This window comes from Euwallacea fornicatus, chromosome 2, assembly GCF_040115645.1.
Source record: "Euwallacea fornicatus isolate EFF26 chromosome 2, ASM4011564v1, whole genome shotgun sequence".
Taxonomy (NCBI): domain Eukaryota; kingdom Metazoa; phylum Arthropoda; class Insecta; order Coleoptera; family Curculionidae; genus Euwallacea; species Euwallacea fornicatus.
This window is the reverse complement of record NC_089542.1, coordinates 5,680,839-5,701,542: the sequence shown is the minus strand read 5'-3', so window position 1 is coordinate 5,701,542 and position 20,704 is coordinate 5,680,839. Positions and strand designations below refer to the sequence as shown.

General features: G+C 35.8%; 3 protein-coding genes and 1 long non-coding RNA gene across 4 annotated transcripts in view; 3 read left to right on the top strand and 1 right to left on the bottom strand.

Moving 5' to 3' along the window:
* Positions 1 to 368: 368 nt before the first annotated feature.
* PPO2 (Prophenoloxidase 2) lies at positions 369 to 3,962 on the top strand. The gene is made up of 11 exons (XM_066300102.1): positions 369 to 540; positions 604 to 796; positions 850 to 1,073; positions 1,124 to 1,326; positions 1,392 to 1,644; positions 1,868 to 2,032; positions 2,763 to 2,891; positions 2,944 to 3,089; positions 3,144 to 3,319; positions 3,372 to 3,604; positions 3,663 to 3,962. Exons 1-11 carry the CDS (start codon positions 433 to 435, stop codon positions 3,882 to 3,884), a joined length of 2,052 nt encoding a protein of 683 aa, XP_066156199.1. The 5' UTR covers positions 369 to 432; the 3' UTR covers positions 3,885 to 3,962.
* LOC136349025 (uncharacterized) lies at positions 3,730 to 19,299 on the bottom strand. Its single transcript, XR_010733755.1, has 3 exons — positions 19,186 to 19,299; positions 5,978 to 6,140; positions 3,730 to 3,864 (listed from the first exon to the last, which is right to left on the bottom strand). It is a non-coding gene; the product is annotated as an uncharacterized lncRNA (long non-coding RNA).
* Positions 6,354 to 10,870, top strand: LOC136348953 (probable cytochrome P450 4s3). Its single transcript, XM_066300157.1, has 8 exons — positions 6,354 to 6,543; positions 6,865 to 7,062; positions 9,383 to 9,568; positions 9,623 to 10,002; positions 10,053 to 10,121; positions 10,169 to 10,340; positions 10,395 to 10,565; positions 10,620 to 10,870. The coding sequence occupies exons 1-8, from the start codon at positions 6,393 to 6,395 to the stop codon at positions 10,793 to 10,795; spliced, it is 1,503 nt and encodes a 500-aa protein (XP_066156254.1). The 5' UTR covers positions 6,354 to 6,392; the 3' UTR covers positions 10,796 to 10,870.
* The window catches only part of LOC136348944 (carboxypeptidase N subunit 2-like), a 36,074-nt gene continuing 30,716 nt past the window's right edge, over positions 15,347 to 20,704 (top strand). The window contains exon 1 of the mRNA XM_066300149.1: positions 15,347 to 16,662. The gene's annotated coding sequence lies outside the window, so the exon portion shown is untranslated. The remainder of the gene's footprint in view (positions 16,663 to 20,704) is intronic.

Genomic DNA, 20,704 nt, shown 5'->3' with positions numbered 1-20,704 from the left:
AGTGTAAGGCTATTGATCGGTGAAATCCAGAGGTATTGAAGTTCAGTGTTTCAAAGGGGCTGAAAATATGTGGAAAAAAATATTTTCGAATTTTCTGAGGTGCTATTTTTTTAACTCAATTGATTTAGTAAGTAAAATATCGAAGGTGGAAGTTTCCCTACATATTCCATAAAAATATGTTTATTTTAACTTTGTTACAGCAGAATTTAGTATCGAAAATTCATTAAAAACCACAAACAACATGTTATGTTTCCAATTTTCGATTCACAAACAACACTCATGGGAACCCAAAATTGCGGTCGCGTCTCTAATCTCTGATAGTACTATAAAGGACTAGAAATCACTGAGTTTGGTACATTACCTAAACCGCTTCAGTTCAGGTTACTGTACGTGTTTCTTCTTCATTGTCTATTACTCAAGACATAACTCACGATGTCTGATAAGAATAATCTTCTTTTGCTTTTCGATCGCCCTCAGGAACCTGTGTTTATGCCCAAAGGCGACCAAAGGAAAGCTTTTGCAGTACCTCCAGAGTATTTGGTAAGAATTATAAATATTCACATTTGAAAACTATTTGTTTTAATCCACTTTTGCATGCATCAGAGCGACAAGTACCGGCCAATAGGAACTCAAGTGACCACCCGATTCGGAGAAGAAGCCTCGGAAAGAATCCCCGTGAAACGCATCTCCATCCCTCCATTAGGGGAGATTTTAGAGCTCTCTAGGGACTCTAATTTTTCGTTGTTCATTCCCAAACATCGCAAAATAGCAGGAAGGCTCATCGACATCTTTTTGGGTAAAACAAAAAATCAATTATTTATTCCTCCGCACATTTATGGTTTTATACAGGGGTTCGTAATGTGGATGACTTACTGGCGGTGGCAGTTTACGCCAGGGATCGCGTCAACCCCCTTTTATTCAATTACGCCCTTTCTGTGGCACTTCTCCATAGAGCAGACACTCAAGATTTAGATGTTCCTTCCATCATTCACTCATTCCCGGATAAGTACGTCGACAGTAAGGTTTTCTCTAAAGCCAGAGAAGATGCCACGGTAGTCCCTGAGGGATCTAGGGTATGTTTTCTTATAGTTTCAAAAATATATATGTAAAAGCCCATTCGCAGATGCCAATAGAAATCCCCCGAGATTACACTGCCTCAGACTTAGAAGAAGAGCACCGTTTGGCTTACTTCAGGGAGGACATTGGTCTCAATCTGCATCACTGGCATTGGCATTTGGTTTACCCCTTTGAAGCTGCCAGGCAGATTGTGGACAAAAACAGGCGCGGAGAGCTTTTCTATTATATGCACCAGCAAATTGTGAGCCGGTAAGCCTCAAGAATACCCTTAAAATTTTTGCAAAAAGTAGCATTTTTTATTTGTAAACGTGCAGCTACAATTTTGAACGTCTCTGTAACAACATGCAACGCGTGGAAAGATTTATCAACTGGGATGGCCCAATTAAAGAGGCCTATTTCCCTAAGCTAGACAGCTTGGTGGCCAGTAGGGCCTGGCCGCCCAGGGTAACTGGCCAAAAGCTGCAGAATCTTCGCAGAGAGGTTGATGGGATTAACCTCGATGTGGACGACATGAAGAGGTGGAAGGATAGGATCTACAATGCTATTCATTCGGGGGTAGTCAGGGACGTAAGTACGACCAGAAAAATATTTATTTGATTTATAACATACTGACCACTAAAAGAAGTAACATATTAAATTGACAAGTTACTTATCTTAGACTAGTGAAATCTTTGAGTAGAGTGCCAAATATCTGAAGCGAGAACTTGGGCATTGGGCACAATAGTGTACACACCTTTAAGGGTTTGCTACTAATGTCATTAGGCATAATAAACGAAATTCAATATTTCAGAGAACGGGTAAAGATATTCAGCTCACTGAAAACGAGGGAATTGATGTTTTGGGCAATTTGGTCGAATCCAGCATACTCTCAACCAATCGCGACTTTTACGGAGATTTGCACAATACTGGACACATAATGCTTTCATACATTCACGACCCGGATCACAGGCATTTGGTAAGGTCTAGTTTTATATTTCAAGTTTATATCTTACTCGAAGTTTAAGCTTAAGAACTTATTTCATATCCCTATGTCGGATTGCTAATTGGTGCCTCAAAGGCTTAGAAGAAAATGTGTCGTATAAAAGTTTTTGGTCATTAAGAGGTGCGAACTTAAAAATTATTTTCCAATATACAGGGTTCGTTATAAAACAGTGGTAGGACCAAATTGTTTTTTTTAACCTAATTTTTGTCGATTTTCGGATTTATCGCCAAATTTCAAAGTCGGATTATGCAAAGGCTATTATGTCAAAATTTTACTGTTTGCAAGTTCTTCGGGAAATTTCGAAAATTTTGATAGCTTCAGGGTCTCGCGAAAATCGGTATTTTAGCCTGACCACTGCGAATTTAGGAATCGGTTTTAGAGGGCTCCGATTGGACCTAATGAGCTACGTTCAGAGTTATCTATAGGCCCCGAAATAAGCCTCCAAAGTTGTATAATCATAAACTTCAATACCTTGCGCATTTCAAATGGAATGCACCAGATTTCTCGAGGGCATCCATCCCAAACCTTTTTGAAAGATAAAAAAATTAACACTCTGCATCTTGGAAACGAAGTGATTTCGGACCTCACTTGATTTGATCGAAAAATTTTGTTTTTATGAGCTTCTGCATCCCCTAAAAATTTATCGGTATGTTTAAAGAACATCCTGTATTTTATATGCGACGTTTGTTCTGGTTTCCATTAGGAATCGTTTGGAGTGATCGGAGACTCAGCAACTGCTATGCGAGATCCGATATTCTACCGCTGGCACGGATTCATCGATGATCTCTTCCAGGAGTTTAAGGCCACTCTTCCCAGATACACTGAAAATCAGGTGAGTATTTTTTTAAAGGAAACTAGATCAAGTTAATCTAATTACTCTGCAGCTTAATAATCCTGGAGTCACCGTCCAGTCCATTGAGGTAGATGTAGCAGGTGGCGGACGTAACGTTCTGCAAACCTTCTGGCAACAGTCCGATGTGGATTTATCCAGAGGAATGGACTTCCAGCCTCGAGGATCCGTGTTTGTTAGGCAAGTATTTACGTTTTAATTAACTACTGTTATTTTACAGATAATTTTCTTTAGATTTACCCATCTTCAACACCGCCCATTCACCTATAAAATCGGGGTTCAAAGTAACCAAGCCCGAGAAGGGACCTGTCGCATATTCCTGGCACCTAAATTTGACGAAAGAGGCAACCCTTGGCTGTTCCGAGATCAAAGACTTCAGTTTATTGAATTGGACAAATTTAAGGTCAATTGTAAGTAAGCAGATATGCGGAAACAAGCCTTATTTGACCACCAACACCTTAGTGCGCCAGGGTCAAAATACAATAACCAGAAGCTCTGCCGATTCCTCGGTGACCATTCCGTTCGAACGGACTTATAGGGATTTGGATACATCCAGACCTCAAGGGGGTGACGCTCTGGCTCAATTTAACTTCTGCGGCTGCGGATGGCCTGACAATCTCCTTATTCCAAAGGGCAGCCCTGAAGGGTTCGCTTGTCAGCTGTTCGTGATGATTTCTAATATCGCTGACGATAGAGTGAGATAATTGTATCAATTACTCAACAGAATTATTTCCAATTTATTTTTTAATGTAGATAAACCAAGATCCCGCCGGACAATGCAATGACGCGGATTCCTACTGCGGAATCAAGGATAAGCTATATCCAGATAGACGTTCCATGGGCTATCCCTTCGACAGGATGCCTAGGGATGGAGTGGATACTCTGCAACAATTCCTGACCCCTAATATGAGAGTCCAAGACGTGTCCATCAAGTTCGAAAATAGGACTTTCAAGCCTAGGGAGGGGAATAACTGAGTTACATTATATTGACCGAGAAATATTGATATGTATTTGAAATGTGTTTGATCAATAAACTTGAGCTTTGACTACGAATTTGTTTCGTTTTTAAGACTGTTTAAGGGAGAATTATTGAAATCTGGCAACATTGCCTTTAGATTAACAGCAGTTTGCTTCCGTATAAAGTAATGGTGCATTTAAAACAAAATAGTGCTGCGCTGTTGACTTTTACTATAGGTAGGTAGATTCTTTGGTAACATGCATTTCTTTGTTATAGGGTTCTGTCAGAACTCATTTCTGAAATATCTCGATAATGATACCAGGTGTTGCGCAATAGGGATTTTCGTGTTTTCGCTCCCCTTGCTTTCTCTCCTCTTTCAACAGTGAAATTAATCATTTGAGCCCTCCATAGATCAAAGATTATAAAGTTAACAAAGGAGGATAACAAACTTATTCAATGAGATGGCCGGTCTTCCATTTAATTAAATACCACAAGACTTTAGAGAGGCTGAACAGGAATTTGGGGCATTTCTCATGTCTTGATAAGGGAAGATACATCATATATTTCTTTTTGCAATTTGCTGTACTTCGTATAGATTTCTCAATATCTCAAAATTAGCTCAATAAATTGAAATCGAAACAAACTACTCCCTTCTGATACAAAAGCTTCTCATGCTAAACGTATTTTCAAGATGTGTGTGGAATATTAAGTTCATAATAGATAATTATCATCTTTAGTAGCGGAAATACCATCGGTTTGAAAATAAAAGCGTTTAATTAAGAAAAGCTAATAACCCTGTTATCTGTACGTCTACAAGGTGTCCCAAGTTGAAAATCGAAAAATGAGAATCGGAGCTCGTAGAAGAGCCGGATTTAGACTTCTAGTTCTGTAAGTGGTGATTTAAAAATAGTTTCAAACATCACCTTCTTTTTAGCATTCAAAAGCTTAGAGTTTTCTCTCTAAATCCCGAACTTTCCATGAAGATTTTTCTGATTTTAAGGCCATATCAGAGAGGGACTCAATCATGTTTCTTCATCATCGACTTAAATTAAATTGGGTTTTAAATGTATGTAACACAATTTTCTTTTTTAAGTTTAGCATAATTTTCTAGTGCCCTTGGAAACATGCTAAGCTACAGATTTGGTGCTACTTTAAGAGGTCCAAGGAATATTTCTAAAGGCATATATTCGCTCAATGAGATAAGAAAATGACGGCCGTACTCGATTAAATTCAAACAAGGGCTTAAACTACAATCGCAGAATCTTCTTCACATAAATCAGTTGGAAATTTTATAAATATTTTCAATTTTTCCCTTGCCCACTTGACCACTTTGGAAGCGCTGAGTTACGGTCGCTACTGATTTTTTGGAGTTTTCTAATAGCTGTAATATTCCAATATATAAGCGACCAATTTCACTCACTAATGTGAACAAAATTACAACTTTGTCAATGAAATAAAAAAAAAAACGAAACTAAAGTGCAGTTCTAAATAGAAATTATATAATTTTCTTCATGTAATTTTGAGTAATTTTATGGTGTTTTTGCGGTATATGTTATTGATTTGCTACTGTTTTAAAAGATCCAATGATATTCATTAACAAAATATTTTGCTCTTAAATAATAAAAAAATCAGGGTAGTCCTTGAGGGTCGGATTCATCTAAATACTTTCGAGAATTCGTGAAGACCGAATCAATCGATCTGCATAATAAGAAATTAAAGAATTGTTGGGTCTCCGATAGACAAATGGCCCACTGATTGTGGAGTCATCTAATGGCCCAAATAAGTTCTTATAAATTCGGAATTTTAGACAAATTCAGAGCCGGACCGACCTAAATTGACGTGGGGCTCCTCAAAATTTGAACCCAAATAAATGCATAATGAACATTTTTTGCATTAAATTGAAATTCTTTAAAGCTGCGCCATTAATTCTGGATAATTTTAACCAGTTTTTAATTAGAAAGAGGATTTTGCTGCTTAATAAGGGGAAAATTTTCAACTTAGCCTTACCAAATAACAAATCAATAAATTTTTGTAATTCCCACTTGTTTTTTCACGTATATTTTAGATTTTCTTTAACAAGACTGATTCCTCATAATTTTGACCCACTTACCATGGTATTGTGTCTCGAAACCTTGACTTGAATTGATCAGGATTGCACCACTGCACTCATGCAGCATCTGCATACTGCAGTAAAGTAGGTCCAGACGTCCTTCATGTCTTCATGTGCGTTGCGAATTATTGCGTTACCCAGGACCGTACTTAGGAAAACTTTTCTAAAATAACGATCAATTAATCTATTTATAATCTATCGAGTTTTCAGGGGGGGGGGGCAATATGAATCAAACGATTATATAATAAAATAATCTAGCTGACCTAGAGCTGCCACTATGCAGTCTAGCCTTGAGCCAACCCTGTGATCACGTAACAAAATGTACAATTTATACTTAAGATAGTTATTTTTGTTCATCGCACGATTCGCATGTCAGTTTCAGTATTTTCCTACCAGTCTAATTAGTAATACTACCATGATAACTGAGATTGTTGTCAGTGTCGTATTTGCCTGTATCGCCTTCTTGTATTGGAGGAAAGTTACTATAAGAAGGAAGTTATGGTGGTTGAAGAGGATCCATGGTTACCCTATCATAGGGAGTGCGCTGGATTTCATAGATTCATCAAGTGAGTAGATATGGATGTATCCACGAGAGTCGCATATACAGGAAAAACTTGTAATTTGCTAGTAAAATTAAACTGAAATTAAATATCAATTTGCCATTTTTGATGTAATTATTTATTCACCAAAGTAACTTATTAGCATTAATGACGATGGCCTTGGCCTTGGTCGTGCATCACCCATACATATTTTTTTCGTATTATTTACAGATCAATGTTTATCGGACCTTATCTTATTGCCTAGATTAATACTTTGCTTGGAAACATAAAATGTCAAGTACATATGATATAACGTTACCCAAAAAAGGACAAATTTGGAATTTTTAGAAAGCTTAAAGGTGATGGAAGAAATAACACAAAAAACCAATGGTTGGGGTTACTTTGAAGTTCTACATGAGACCAATATTCTTGTAACTCAGTACAGGTTCGTGGAGTGGTTGCTGTCGTCCAACACCCTCCTTAAAAAGGGCAGCGTATATCAAGTATTAAATCGATGGTTAGAGGGTGGCATATTGATATCTGCAGGTAAGACGTTGGGAACTGGCCATCACATGGGGACAGAGAGGGCTTGCGACAATTGCGTTTAAACGCCTAAAATGCACTAAGTACTAGCATGATATGCTTAAACTAACTATCGTTTGACTATACAGACTAAATCTTAGGTAGAGGTTTTTCTTTTAACACACCATAGATTCCAAAAAATTGGTACTAAATCTGTATGTAGTATTTTTTTGAAATCTGAAAAACAAGTGAAATATGAACGAATTTGAAAGAAAAAAAAACTAACCTGAACTAACCTGAACTAACTTTGTAATGGGTGGATGGATCGCAGTGAATCAATATGATGACTCGCGAAATCACCAGACCTGACTTCATGTGATTTTTATCTGTGAGGCTATATCAAAAATTTGGAGTTTACGATTGAAATGAACTCAGTGGCAGAATTATGTGAACTGGCAGAGTGCCACGGAAATAATTCATGGAAAAGGATCTCTTTAACAGTATATACGGAAACGTGGATAAGGCGAACGACAATTTTTGTCGATGCAATCAATGACGACAATTTCGAATACCTTTTATAGCCAGTTCTGATGGGAACGATAATTAAAAGTTTTGTCATTTATTAATATCTTCGAACGCGCATATTTTGATGGTTTTTGAGATTTTAATCTGATGTTAGATGAAGATTTTATTTAGTTTTTTAAAGTCTATATCGTGTCCAAAAGAAAACCCCTACATAAAATTCACCCTGTACACGTTAAAAGAACTATAAAGGTGAAAAGGTATTAACAAACATTTGAAACTGAACGCAAAGATGCCAAAAACGATCATCTTGCCCCAACTGGTTATTTCTAGTTAAAGCTAGTTTAATCTCGCCTAAAAGACGACTAATTCGCCTCGCGATTTCATTCAATTAAAAATTGCCTCTGTACTTTACGTAAAAAAATTTTTACGGGATATTTTAAGCTTGAATAACTAATCAAAGTCACTCGCTAGTTAAGCTTAATTAAAGCTGGATTTAACACCGGTTGAACAGGACATATTGACGTTCTAACTTGGAGTAAAAACTGTTTTTAAACTCCTTTTAATTTATTTTGGACTAACATTGGTAAATGATTTAATAAAACATAGTACCCACCGATTTGTTAAATATTAATTTTCGCGAAAACTGTTGGAGATTTCAACTTTCAACAACAGTACCTTTTTTTTATTAAAACTTTCAAATTTAATATTTCTTCTATAAAATCGTACATAAAATTAAGTGCAAAGAGTTTCGATACTTTTAAGGCACCATCCCCCTGCATTACCAGCAACTGAAACAATGCAACAATTTCCTTCTAATACATAGAGCTGCAGAACCAGTCCAAAAATTTATAATAAAGTATAAAATTTTATTAATTGGTTTCGAAACGTTTCGGAAATATTAATAAAAAACCATTCTCGGCAACAAATTTTCACAACCTGTATATCGAAAAACGCTTTGTCTTACGCTCGTACAGGATCGTACAGGGTGTTTCTTAATGGATGACAAAAAATGAAATCTTGAGCTTATTCTAAGTTAAAAACTTCATATAAAGGCATGTCCTATATGGCTTCCATTTTAATGTACAGTTACTTGTACTGGTTACTGTTATTTGTAAAGATAATTAATTCATAATTGGTAGTAATAATCATTTTAACATTATGATCAAACTGAAATGGCAATTATTTAAAATACTCTATAAAGCGTTACTTTTTTCGTTGTCGCTCTCAATATTTCATATTAGAAGTTTTTTATAACATTTTTACAGTTTATGCATTAATTTTCTTTAATAACTTATGTTTTTTATAAAGTTTTTTGCCTCTTCAGTTTTCTTTTTATGAATAACAATATTTTAAGAGATATTTGCAAAAATTAAAACTACTAATTTCGATTATAATGAAAGTAATTGCTCAAAATGTCCTCCATGTAGAACACGTGGTTGAATTTATGGCGCTATGCTCAGAGACACCTTGCATAAATAAATTTGTGATTTATGACGTTTGTGGCCAAATGCCAAAACCAAAACTTCAAACTTTTGTCCCCTTCGATATGAGATCAGACCATTGTCTCCAGAAGAAAATATTAAATCCTTAGTTTTTGATATTTTGTACCCTTTCTATAATTACTCTTATTTATGAATCTTTCAGAAAAAAACGCATATAGAAAATTTTTTGTGAAAACCTATGATTTCAAAACATACTAGGAGTCGCATTTTGAAAAATGATGGAAAAATCGCTAAAAATTGGCAAGACGCAAATGCAAATTTCTCAAGAAGACCTTATTAACAAAAATCCACAATTTCTTCATGAAATCCTCTTTAAGGTTCAAAATGGAAGAAAGGACGGAAAATCTTAACTCCAGCCTTCCATTTTAACATCCAAGAAAAATTCGTGGAAGTATTCGAAGAACCTTCAAAAACTTTAATTGAAATCTTAAACACCAAAGCTGGTGAAGATCAGATAAATATACATCCCTACTTGGTCAGATACACACTGGACACAATATGCCGTGAGTTTGTATTTTATTCACTATGAAATTTTAAACTTAAATTTAATTAAGCAGAAACTGCAATGGGAGTCCAGTTGAAGGTCCAAGAGGCATCTCACAATGACTACAGCGAGGCTGTATCAGAAATGTGTAGGATTGTGGTGGAAAGGGCTTTCAAGCCTTTAAAAATCAATGACTACCTTTATATGCTCAGTTCTGATTATCGAAAAGAATTGAAGTATGTTAAGCTCCTTCACGAGGTATCCGACAGAGTAATTGCGATAAAAAAGAGAGAACTTGAAAGTAAGGAGGAAGGCAAAGAAAGGGAGGAGTATGATGAGTTGGGAAAAAAACGAAAGCTGGCGCTTTTGGATTTGCTTCTGGAATACAGGGAGGAGGGAAAACCTTTGTCTCAGAGTTTCATAAGGAGCGAAGTCCAAACCATAATGTTTGCTGTGAGATTTGAAAAACCCAAAATTCCAAGTTTATTTGCGTGCGGTTTCAGGGTCATGACACTACGGCTGCAGCTCTAGGATTTGCCCTTTACAACCTGGCAAATCATCCAGAAGTACAGGTAAGTTTATAATTTATAATAGCACCAAATTTTCCCATAAATTATAGAAAAAAGCTCTGGATGAGGCGAAGGAACTTACCAATGCTAATAACGGAAAAATCACCTTTAGGACTCTTCAGGAAATGAAGTATATGGAGATGGTTATTAAGGAGACTTTGAGGTTGTACCCTTCAGTACCTTTTTATTCCAGAGAAGTTACCGAGGATGTGATTTATGAAGGTGGGTGTGGGAAGTTGAATTTTTTCCAAGATTTTTTTTTTTTTTGTATTTTAGAGGGTAAAATAATTCCTAAAGGGGTAACTTTGTTGGTGATCGCTTGGGTGATAAACCGAGATCCAACAGTATTTAAAGACCCCGAGCAATTCATCCCTACCAGGTTTCTAGATACAGAAATTAAACCGTTTTCGTATGTTCCTTTTAGTGCTGGACCGAGGAATTGTATAGGTACATGTTTTAAATGGCTTATCGAACTTGGTCGGACATAATTCTGAGTTTTAGGGCAAAAATTCGCCATTTTGGAGATGAAATACATTTTATTGAAAATATTGCTCAACTTCGAACTATTACCAGGAGATTCAGATTCAGCTCCAGTTATAGCAGCTGAAGCAGTGCTGAAATCTGTTAATGGAATCAACATTAGATTGAGAAAGAGATTGACCTCGTCGATTCAATAAAGGCCCACTATCGTGATTTATAGTTTTGTATATTTACAGTATTTACATATTTCATAAAAATTTCTAAAATTGAAATTCCACAGTTATATTACGCAATGAACGAGTTACTTTAAAAGGGAAGTTAAACCTGATATGCCCCAGTCAAAGGGCCATTCAGGGAGCACACGTGCGAGGTACGGATGCAGCTGGTGGGATTTTTTTTATTTAAACCGGCACGAGGCATTCAAAACAGAATTTAACCCTCTGAACATTTAGACAATAGTTCACCTTTAAAAACTTGCCACTGCGCACCAATTTACATTAACCCTAACTAGGCGGAACTTTAACAACAACAATTTCTCATCCAAAACCAGCATTTCGAGCAAGCTCATTTCCCAAGCTAGAACTCTACGGTTATCAAATGTCCCTCACATTCAATTTCAGGTAATTTCAATCCTCCCTAAAATATCCATTTCTGGCCCCTCACTGCGCCCTTAAAGTGGAACAACATGAGTGTCTGAATATGGAAATAGAGCCTTAAGGCTTCTCCCTGATGATTTAGTTGTCCTCGCCGATGAAACCCTCGATATTTATTAATCGATTCAACTGGGGAAATATTTGTTGTCTTAATAATGAAAAACTAAATACTAAAGATATGAGAATACTGGCAAAAGATCAAAAACCGAACAGTTTGATTTGAAATAGTGAGAATTGTTAAAGATGACGGTGGGGAAACCCCAAAGGGACCATTTAATAAGGAAGGATAATCAAGAGAGCGATCTGGGAAGCCCTGCGAACCTAAATCTACTAACGTTCTGAAGAAAAAGGAGAAGAGGGGTAATCATGCTTTTCAAACACGAGGAAGAGATCTTAAAATAACCAACGCATTCGAAACACTTAAAAGCAGAAACTATCTTCAGGATCTTCTTATGAGCGTGCGGCAAAGTTGCTTGTCACACGCATTTCGGCTGGAACTAGTATTTTATCGCACATGTGCCGTAAAAAGTTGTCGGAGTTGGTTAAATTTGCAAAAAGTTATTCAACGATAGCTCTTTTGTTAGTTATTTGAAAAAATCGGGAACTAATGCACCAATGATTCTAAGAGTATTCCTGCCAGGTATGTAAAAGTTTTTTGCGACATGAAAAAATTTTGTATCAAGTTTGGTAAAAACAAGGTCAGAGAGCAAAAAAGGGCAAATCAAAGGAATTATTTTAGAAAATTATTGGATCTCAAAACGTTGAAGTACGCTAATAGCTTATTTCATATTAAACGCTTTAAAGGTATCAAGGGAAGATAAGGGTTAAAATTAGGGTCATAGATATCAATATAGTTGTTCAATAAAAATCAGGAGACTAGAAAATAAAGCTAAGGCTGTATCGACTGGGATTACATACCGGGCTTAGCATTAAAATTTCGCACTCGTTTGAGAAACAAAATACGCCACTAGTTTCCATGGATATCGAACCTCCATTATATTTGACGGTTTAAACAAAATGAAGAAATCAAGGTTGCACCAAGAGGTGAATAATAGATTAATAAAATCGAATGGTATTTCTTAACACAAAAATGAATTTTATTTTACTGTATTTGCTAAATTCGTAAAAAAATTGATACCCCAAATACGTCACTGCGTTTCAGAAATATTGAAAGTTGTAACTTAGACTTTTGTAAATTGATTTTCAAAAAAATCAGGGCCGCACAGAACACAGTTTTCAAGGAAGGACCTGCAAGAGAATATATATACATTTTGAAAATTACTGAATCTGAAAAAGTTCTGATACGTCATTGAATTAGTTGTTACTGCACATATACTGCAAAAGTTTTCTATAATTCGAAAAATTGTCCTATATGATGAATAAAAAAAAAGAAAAAACGGAAGAAATTATGTCTAAAAAATTTTTTTATTGACATATAAAGGGTGGTTCAAATTCGAGGCGTATCAACGGAATCTCGGAAAGTACAAGAGATCCGAGATCTGTTAAATGGGGGCAAAGTTAAACAATTTAGTGTTTAAGAAAATTCCACTTTGAATCAGGAAAAATTCCGAATACTTCCGGAGATATTTAGAAAAAACCGAAAATTTGTTGTATCACTATTATTTTTTCCTAACTTTATTTAGTTACGCAGCTGGGGAAAAGCGGATATAAGACCATCCAGAACGGCCAGTTCCAACATGAAGGATCTCTCTCTGATTTGTTCAGACAAATGCCAGATATGTTGCTATCCAGAAGGATGGCTCTCATGCTTGAAGTTCGTAGAAGTTCGAGGTATCTCCAAAGGTCGGTTGAATTTGCAGAATGCCTGTGTTGAATGAGGCTAGGATGAACAGTAAGAAGAAATTGTTGGAATCGAAGGATGTAATTGAACTACATGTGCAGAGAAAGTCAGGAGTCGCGGATATAAGACAATTTTTTGAGGAAGTGAAGTGACCTTTCTCTCTAAAGTAGATGAAAGAAATGTTTTTAATGCTGTATCCCGCGGTTGAAGGGCTTCTAAAGAGCTTCCAGAATATATAAAATTATATAGAAATAACAAAAATGCTCATTAAATCTGACAGAAATGTCCTATTTATATCCATTGCAGTTGTCAGCAAGTCTGCCTCCCTTGACGACACTTTTCCATTATTGCACCGAAATATCGTTTTAGCCCCTCAGGGGTCCTTTGTGGTATTCAGGCACGTGTCCCTTGACATCACTCGTCTTTATATTTTAGAAATCCATGGCGAAGATTAAGGCTACTCGTACGTGCTTATCTGTTAAGGTAGATTTAGATAGACGGAAGTTGTTCATCCTTGAAAATTTTTTCCTTCTGTTGTCACCTTCCGCCAACCTTTTAGGATCTACATTCGAATTTGCAACATCGATTCTAATCATCTAACGGTACAGGAGAGACAAATGAGATTCCAGTCATGTCCGGGTGAGGAACTCTAAAGCATGGCAATGCTAATTCACATTTTGTATATCTCCCCTAAATGCAACGCATATTAATATATTTTTAAACGAGTCGAGACACGATAAGGCCGCATTCATTAAGCTGCCACGTGATCTAATCAAGCCGGATTTCTTCAGTTTCCAGTATCACAATTATCTATCAGAATTCCTCCCTGGATTTAAGCCCTGAGGGTAAACTGGACGCCTGCATTAAAACCGGCGACATGATCTAATCATATAAACACACACGTAGGGCGCTCGTGCCGAAAGGGGTGGAATGGGTCCCTAGCGGGCCATCCCTTTTCCAAGCTGGTTCAGCTTTCTGCAAGTGAATCCAGCACGACAAAGGGTAATCAGTCATACGGCATGAATTGCACAGAATATGGGCTTGTTACAAATAATGGATTTTCCCTTGAAGCCATAAGCCCGAGGTTTCCATTGCGTACTGATAGTATTCCGACATGAAAACCAATCAATCGAATCTGTTAGCTCACAAATTCAAAAGACATTATCGTGAGTTCATTTGTTATTGTAGAAAATTGCTCTTCCTATCGGCAAAATCATCTTTAGTAAGCTTTTGCTCGTTATAAACACAAACGATAAAAAATGAATAATCATTAAATATGGCAGCAAGGCGTTGTTCATTTGTCTCCGGAGGGGAATGTGTCAAAGTTAGGACAGGATTGCGAACTCAGCCGCGCCATAGAATTTCAACGACCTAATTTTGCAATGCGTCCTAGAGCAAGAATTAGCCAAGAGAATAGCAACATGGTGTTTTTCTTTTATTCATTTTTAATGCGAAACTTGTCAAAGCTGAGTCTGCGTTGTTTGTCATTTTAAATGTGTAATAGTCAAATCAAATTTTTTTAAGAAGATTTCGAACCACCAAAATCGTCTCTTTCCTCATTATTCGGCAACTAAATCAATACACAAAAAATTTGCAAATTGGAATGACAACATGTCATAGCTCATTTGTTTTTTTAAGGGGAAGCTCATTGAGCCGACGTTGCCAGCTTTTAATACGTGTTTTATAGTCACATGAACTTCTCTCTTTATTTTAAAGTATTAAATGTTTACAATATGGTTATTTTCCCATTAGTTAAAGGCATTTTAACTTATACTCAAAATTAGCAAAGTAGAGTGGCAACATGGCGCTTCTCCTTTGTTTTTTAGGACGAGGTTTGTCGAAATGTATCCGACGGCATATCTCAAAAACGTGGAATACTTACTTCAACTTTATTCTATTGTATATTTGATTCAATTTCCTCGTTCCGCGCACGTCTCTGGTTCTTGATCAATCGATGAAAATTTTCAGATATTTTCAAGTAATGTATGTATGCACTGTGTCTCCGCTTTCAAATTTGAGCAAATAAAAGACATACAGAATGGCAACAAGGCATTGCTCTTTTTTTTGTAAACATGAGACTTGATATAAATCTGCCTAAATCACTTCGTTAGTATAAAACGTTGAGCATATAGCATATTTTGCTGGTTTTAGTGTTTAGCTCACGAGTGTTTTAATGGGTATCCAGGCGAGTGATGAGCATTGAAACATATGCCATATCTCATGAGAACACTGATAAATAAAATCATACCTATTGTATGCATATTGCGTGTCTTGAGGGTAGATTCTGGTTGAGATATGGTTGGTGAACACCGGATGTGGTCGTTACAAACGGAAATTCGAATAATTAGGTCGTGTTAGGTGAATTCAACCCTTTATTTACAGGCTTTAATTCACTCGTAAAAATCTTCAAAATTGTTGATTTATGTTCCTCAATTTCCACTTGAGATCCGATCAAACTTGGTACCTCTTCCTCAATGTTAATCTTCTTCCTTTATCCTAAAGTCGCAGCAATTTTATATATTAATAATGAAGTTATGGTGGCAAAACTCCACTTACAACCCCTAAAGCAATAGCCAAGAACTTTACTATGAGGGGTGCCATACTGTGAAAATCCAACCCCCAATTCCAATTCGGGATTTTTTTTCGTTATCACCCCTCTGTGTGATGTGGTTGATGTATGCGCATTGTAGAGAGAAGTTATGAGTTTGTATGCGAGTTACGTATTATAAAATCTACTAGAACTTTTGTGGTAAAAAATTTGTAAGATTTGAGGGTTGTCTTTGCCGGTGGAGTGAAAATATAGTATAGTAATTAAGTAATGTCAATTATAAGAATTAAAAATGTAATTTAAAAACTATACTAAACGTAGGAGTTTCGAACACAGCTGTGCGAAATACTACGAAACAGTTGACAGTTCTCATATACCGACAATGCAAAAATAATGACAGCTATGTGTCAGAAGTTTATTTTAGTCGTTTTCAGATTGTTTTTAAGGCAAATTGTAAATTTTTATGAGGATCATAATTTGATTTCAATTTAATTTCATTTTATAGGTAAAACAAATTTTACCATACATTACGAAACCTCAAATTTCAAAAAATTTTGCCAACATTGTGTTGCTTTGGCTCAATCAGTGTCCAGTAAACGAGTGAAAAACGTACTGGAGCCACTCAGCACAAACGACGACTTGTTCTATTACCTATACAGAACAACTTGAATTTGCAGAACTTTTTAACAATAGCCATAGCTTCTTTAGAAATCTCATTTTTGCGAATTCAGCAACAGTTCAAAGTGCCATTGACACACAAATGTGCCGCACCATCACGAAATCTTTGCGATCATCAAACGTGAGCTTCATCATCATTCGCGCCAGTAAACACTAAACTGCGCACAACCGATGTGCGCATCGGATTCCCATCGAGCGGACTTTGAATGCAAGGGCTAAAATGTGGCGCTCGAAGGGGCCATCATCAGTGTTTGTTTCGAAACTAGTAAGGATAGTGAGAGATTTTTAAATAGTGATACGTACACGTGCGTGTCGTCATTACCGTCCAGGTGATACGGGATTTTTTTTGCGTGGTCCGGAAGATCGATAAAGGGAATACGCAGGGTGAGTGCTCCGGCTTCGGCCCTCCATATTTCGGATCGTAATAAGGGATGCGCAGAAATTATTAGGTGTTTCGGGTGGTTTTGTATAATTTAAAATCCTAAAAGTTGTCTTAAGAAACAACTTGGAATTGATCTTTACTGATTTGATCGGGTGTGTTTTCGTTTTCTCTCTCTTTCGAAAGATTGTTGTATTTAACCATTTTTTCTGTTGGCTAAAAAACTGAAACAGCATTAAAAATTTCCTTTTGCATCCGGCAAACTGTAAACACCAGATCACGCTGATTAATGTCGATAGCCATCACGTCCTATATACGGTTAATTGAGCGTAACTCCATCATTGTACCAAATGTTGTTACTATTACCATTTTATTCTTTTTTAGGAAATTGTTACAATAGTTTAATCTCAACTTTTTATCCAATAATTAGAACTATAATATGAAAAAGAGAAACATGTAATATTGCTATCGATTCCCACGCTCCTGGTCCAGTAATTCCCAATGCATCTCCCTCGTTATCTTATGTATACATAGAGTAAATACGAAAATAAACAGTTCAGGGATTTATATGGGATTGTAAACCCCTTGGACAGCTTGTCTATTTATTATTAAATGGATTTTGTCAAAACATTTGGCTTTTTTGCAATATTTGCTCTCACATGTGTTCAAGAAAAATCTTTTTTTTTGGTATCTTCTCTCGTCTCTTCCTATTGAAAATCTTAACTGTAATCATCATATACTTTTTTCCACTTTTGGAATCTACTTTAGAAAAAAATATTCGCATGCTTTCTGAAACCCTATCGATGCTATCAAGTTTTTGCATTCTCGCATCTTTAAAACAAACATATTTGAAATCTGCATTAGTACTGAAATAATCATAACTTGAAAAAAAAACATACTTACGTCATTGCAATTTCAAGTTGCAGTTAGAATAACTGTGGGAGAAGGTCAGTAAAAACATTTAGTTGTGTCTTGGAATTTTAGATAAATATACAAAACCAAATATTATTTAGGCTGCAACTAAATATTTTACTTAAAAATTCATAACTTCAGAAAAAGAGTCCTACGCCATCGGAATTTAACGTAATTTATAAAACAGCTACACGAAGAATTCAGAAAAAATCCATTTCGTAAAATTCCAGTGGCGCTACGAAATGTTCTTTTTCTCGAAACGCGAAACGGCGTTTATACAATTTGCAACTATTTTATTTAAAAACTTATAAGTTTCAGGAAAAATCTAACCCACTAGCATTTGATGTCACATATATCACAGAGCGAACGTAGGAGAAGTTTCATTTTTTTGTTTTTTGAAATTTCAGGATTGCTATCATTCTTTTTTATTCTTAATAATTATTTAAAATTCAATTTAATTTAATTTAAAAATATTTAACCGTTTCATCCAATTCCAGTCAGTTCTACATCTCAATAAATGCTACATTTATGTATTGGACTACATCAGGTGTTATCAGCTACAGTATACACTACCAATTTTTAGTACAAAACTCATTACCACAAATCCTAATTTCATTTAAATTTTAGTATCCCCGATCAACCTATATTTCCGCCTTCCCTATAACGATCGATAAACTACTTTATAGTTCCTTTTACTAACCATTAAAGGTCCAAATTACTTGCTTTTAAGGTCGTCAGGATAGTTTACACCTCAATATACCCAGTACATAACTATTTACTTGCACCCAATGGCAAAACTTCATCGCAGCCTTTGCAATGCTATAAAAGGTTTGATTGTTTGTAAGTTATCAAGACTTAAGTATTAAGTTCCCATCTTAGATGATTAAGTCGGTGAAGACTCAAAGGTAGATTAAGGTTCAGATTTGCATCGCTGCATTTCAGCAGCTCTGAAAGTGCGAAAAGTGAATGTTTTTAAAGAGGATTATACCGGTTAACAGTACGTAATCCAATATTGCTGAACCGCGCATCGTTGCTTTATTACAGGATTCCATGGTGTGGTTATTTGAGACTTATTCTGAAGTGTATGTGTAACCCTATTTCAATGCAAAATGCTAAATTTAATTAAAAAAATGTCTGAAAATGATAAAAGTGTCAGTTAAGTAAATATAAAAACAACGGTACTTTTTTGTCACAGAGGAAAGTGGTTTCACATGTGAAATTGCGAATACAGCTGCGTGAAACAACTGAACGTTTGTCTATTTGTCCTGTGCTAAAATATTGACAACTACGTTACAAATTTACGTTTTCTCTTGTGGGTTGGTATTATTTTACTTTAAGCTTTTTTTTGTTGAGAATTTAGTGTCAGTTAGTCTCTTTCTCCATGGAGGAATAATCCTAAAGGAATTATTTAAAAAGCGATTTATTTATGAAATATGGCCCGCTAATATGTCCGAATAGCTTCTATTTAATTTTCCACGTAAACGAATGTTAGTCCAGGGGGTCGATGATGGGATCCTAGCTGAAACTCACGGGAGTAAATAGAGCTCCATTAGCTAATAAACGCATCGGCTAAATAATTTGATAACTGCAAAACACTCGTTTTAAATCATACTGACCTTGGTTAACGAAAATAGGAAGCAATTATGAATACTAGTCATTTGGATGAAACATTGTAATTTTTTGGGAAACCCACACACGTCCGGATAAACAATACCAAAAAGTGAGAAAAAGCTGAATGTTACTTTAATACTAACTCACCAAAATCTAAAACGTATGTTTATACCATCATCAAAACGAAAATAGAAGGTCAAATAGGTCTTCTTTTCAACCATGCATGGCGCCACCCAATGACGGATGCACGTCCATTGCATTTGATGTGCATTTGAAAGTGTTGAGGTTTGATGAGAAAAACAGTTAATATTTACATAACTAACTGCATCAATGCGTCGTATTTGGTAGGTTACGACCCATGTTTTAATGGTCAATCCAGATGTTTAAAAGCGGAAGCTCCTGATGGACTAATCGGTTTGCATTTGACGAAAGAAAGGCTTATAAGGACGGAATGCTAATACCACAATTATAATGATTAAAACTGCGAGTACCCGCACTGAATTCGTGATTTTCCCATGGCATCAGGTAGGTTTTATTGTATTGATTTTGGGCAATAACTGTGCTATTTTGTGGGGGTGGACATGGTCTTTGTCGTCGTACAGGGTTCTACCTGGGAATTTCATTTAACATTCAACCATTCCATCTTGCTAATCTTTGTTCAATCACGTTTTAGTAACGTGGAATCAGGTGGGGTAAAGTCTCCCTAAATGAAATTCCAAAGCAACCAATCTTTGTCTAAATGACGTGTTAAAAGAATGTAAATCTTTTGATGAATAAGTATTTCAATCTGTTTAATTATACAGGAATGCCATAAATCACCCTAACCGTCGTCCTTATCTTTGTCTTCGGTGAGGGGGTTTCACCTCTAATTGTCACTAATTGTACGGTTTCCTTTTAATTTTCCCTTATTGTCTTTCGTACATCTAAAGAATTCTATTTTGGATGACAGAGAATTAAACTTGAAGGTCGAGTACCACCACTGTACTTTTCCTATAATTATTTCATGTATAATGTTAAGTCCCCAAGGCGCAGGTGTCTATCTGTAACTAGAGAGGTTTACCTGAAGTAGTAATAAATAAAAAAGTCTATTTTCCATAACTGATACCTAAGAAATTTAGTAGAGCCACTGGATTTTCATAAAGCAGATAAGTGCTATTCTTTATCTTTTTCTGGATATTTTCTTTATGCGATGTCAAATTACTAAGGCATAAGAGTCTAAAGTTTCAGATTTTTAACTATCGCTTTCAGAAAATTATGTTTTAAATAAATAAGGTTCAGGAGAAATTGGTACGCCACTCTAATTTTTAATTAAATTCCGATGGAATAGGTGCTTTTTCTGAATTTACGAGTTTTTAAATTAAGTAATTGCAAATTCCACAAAGTTTTACTTTGAATAATCTACAATGTAAAAATTTACTAGCGCTCCTCGAATCTTAGAAAACAGCTGAATATTTTCCCCTAACTTATCCAATAATAATTCTCTCTGTAACCTCTAACTCCAGAGGCACAACACTCTTCTTAAGT

Excerpts from the sequence above, each read along its gene's own strand:
- PPO2 (XM_066300102.1), top strand. The coding sequence starts at position 433 with ATGTCTGATAAGAATAATCTTCTTTTGCTTTTCGATCGCCCTCAGGAA. Across the intron at positions 1,327-1,391 it reads CACCAGCAAATTGTGAGCCG|CTACAATTTTGAACGTCTCT; the intron begins GTAAGCCTCAAG and ends GTAAACGTGCAG. Across the intron at positions 3,605-3,662 it reads CTAATATCGCTGACGATAGA|ATAAACCAAGATCCCGCCGG; the intron begins GTGAGATAATTG and ends TTTTTAATGTAG.
- LOC136348953 (XM_066300157.1), top strand. The coding sequence starts at position 6,393 with ATGATAACTGAGATTGTTGTCAGTGTCGTATTTGCCTGTATCGCCTTC. Across the intron at positions 7,063-9,382 it reads TGGCATATTGATATCTGCAG|GTTCAAAATGGAAGAAAGGA; the intron begins GTAAGACGTTGG and ends ATCCTCTTTAAG. Across the intron at positions 10,122-10,168 it reads CAAATCATCCAGAAGTACAG|AAAAAAGCTCTGGATGAGGC; the intron begins GTAAGTTTATAA and ends CATAAATTATAG.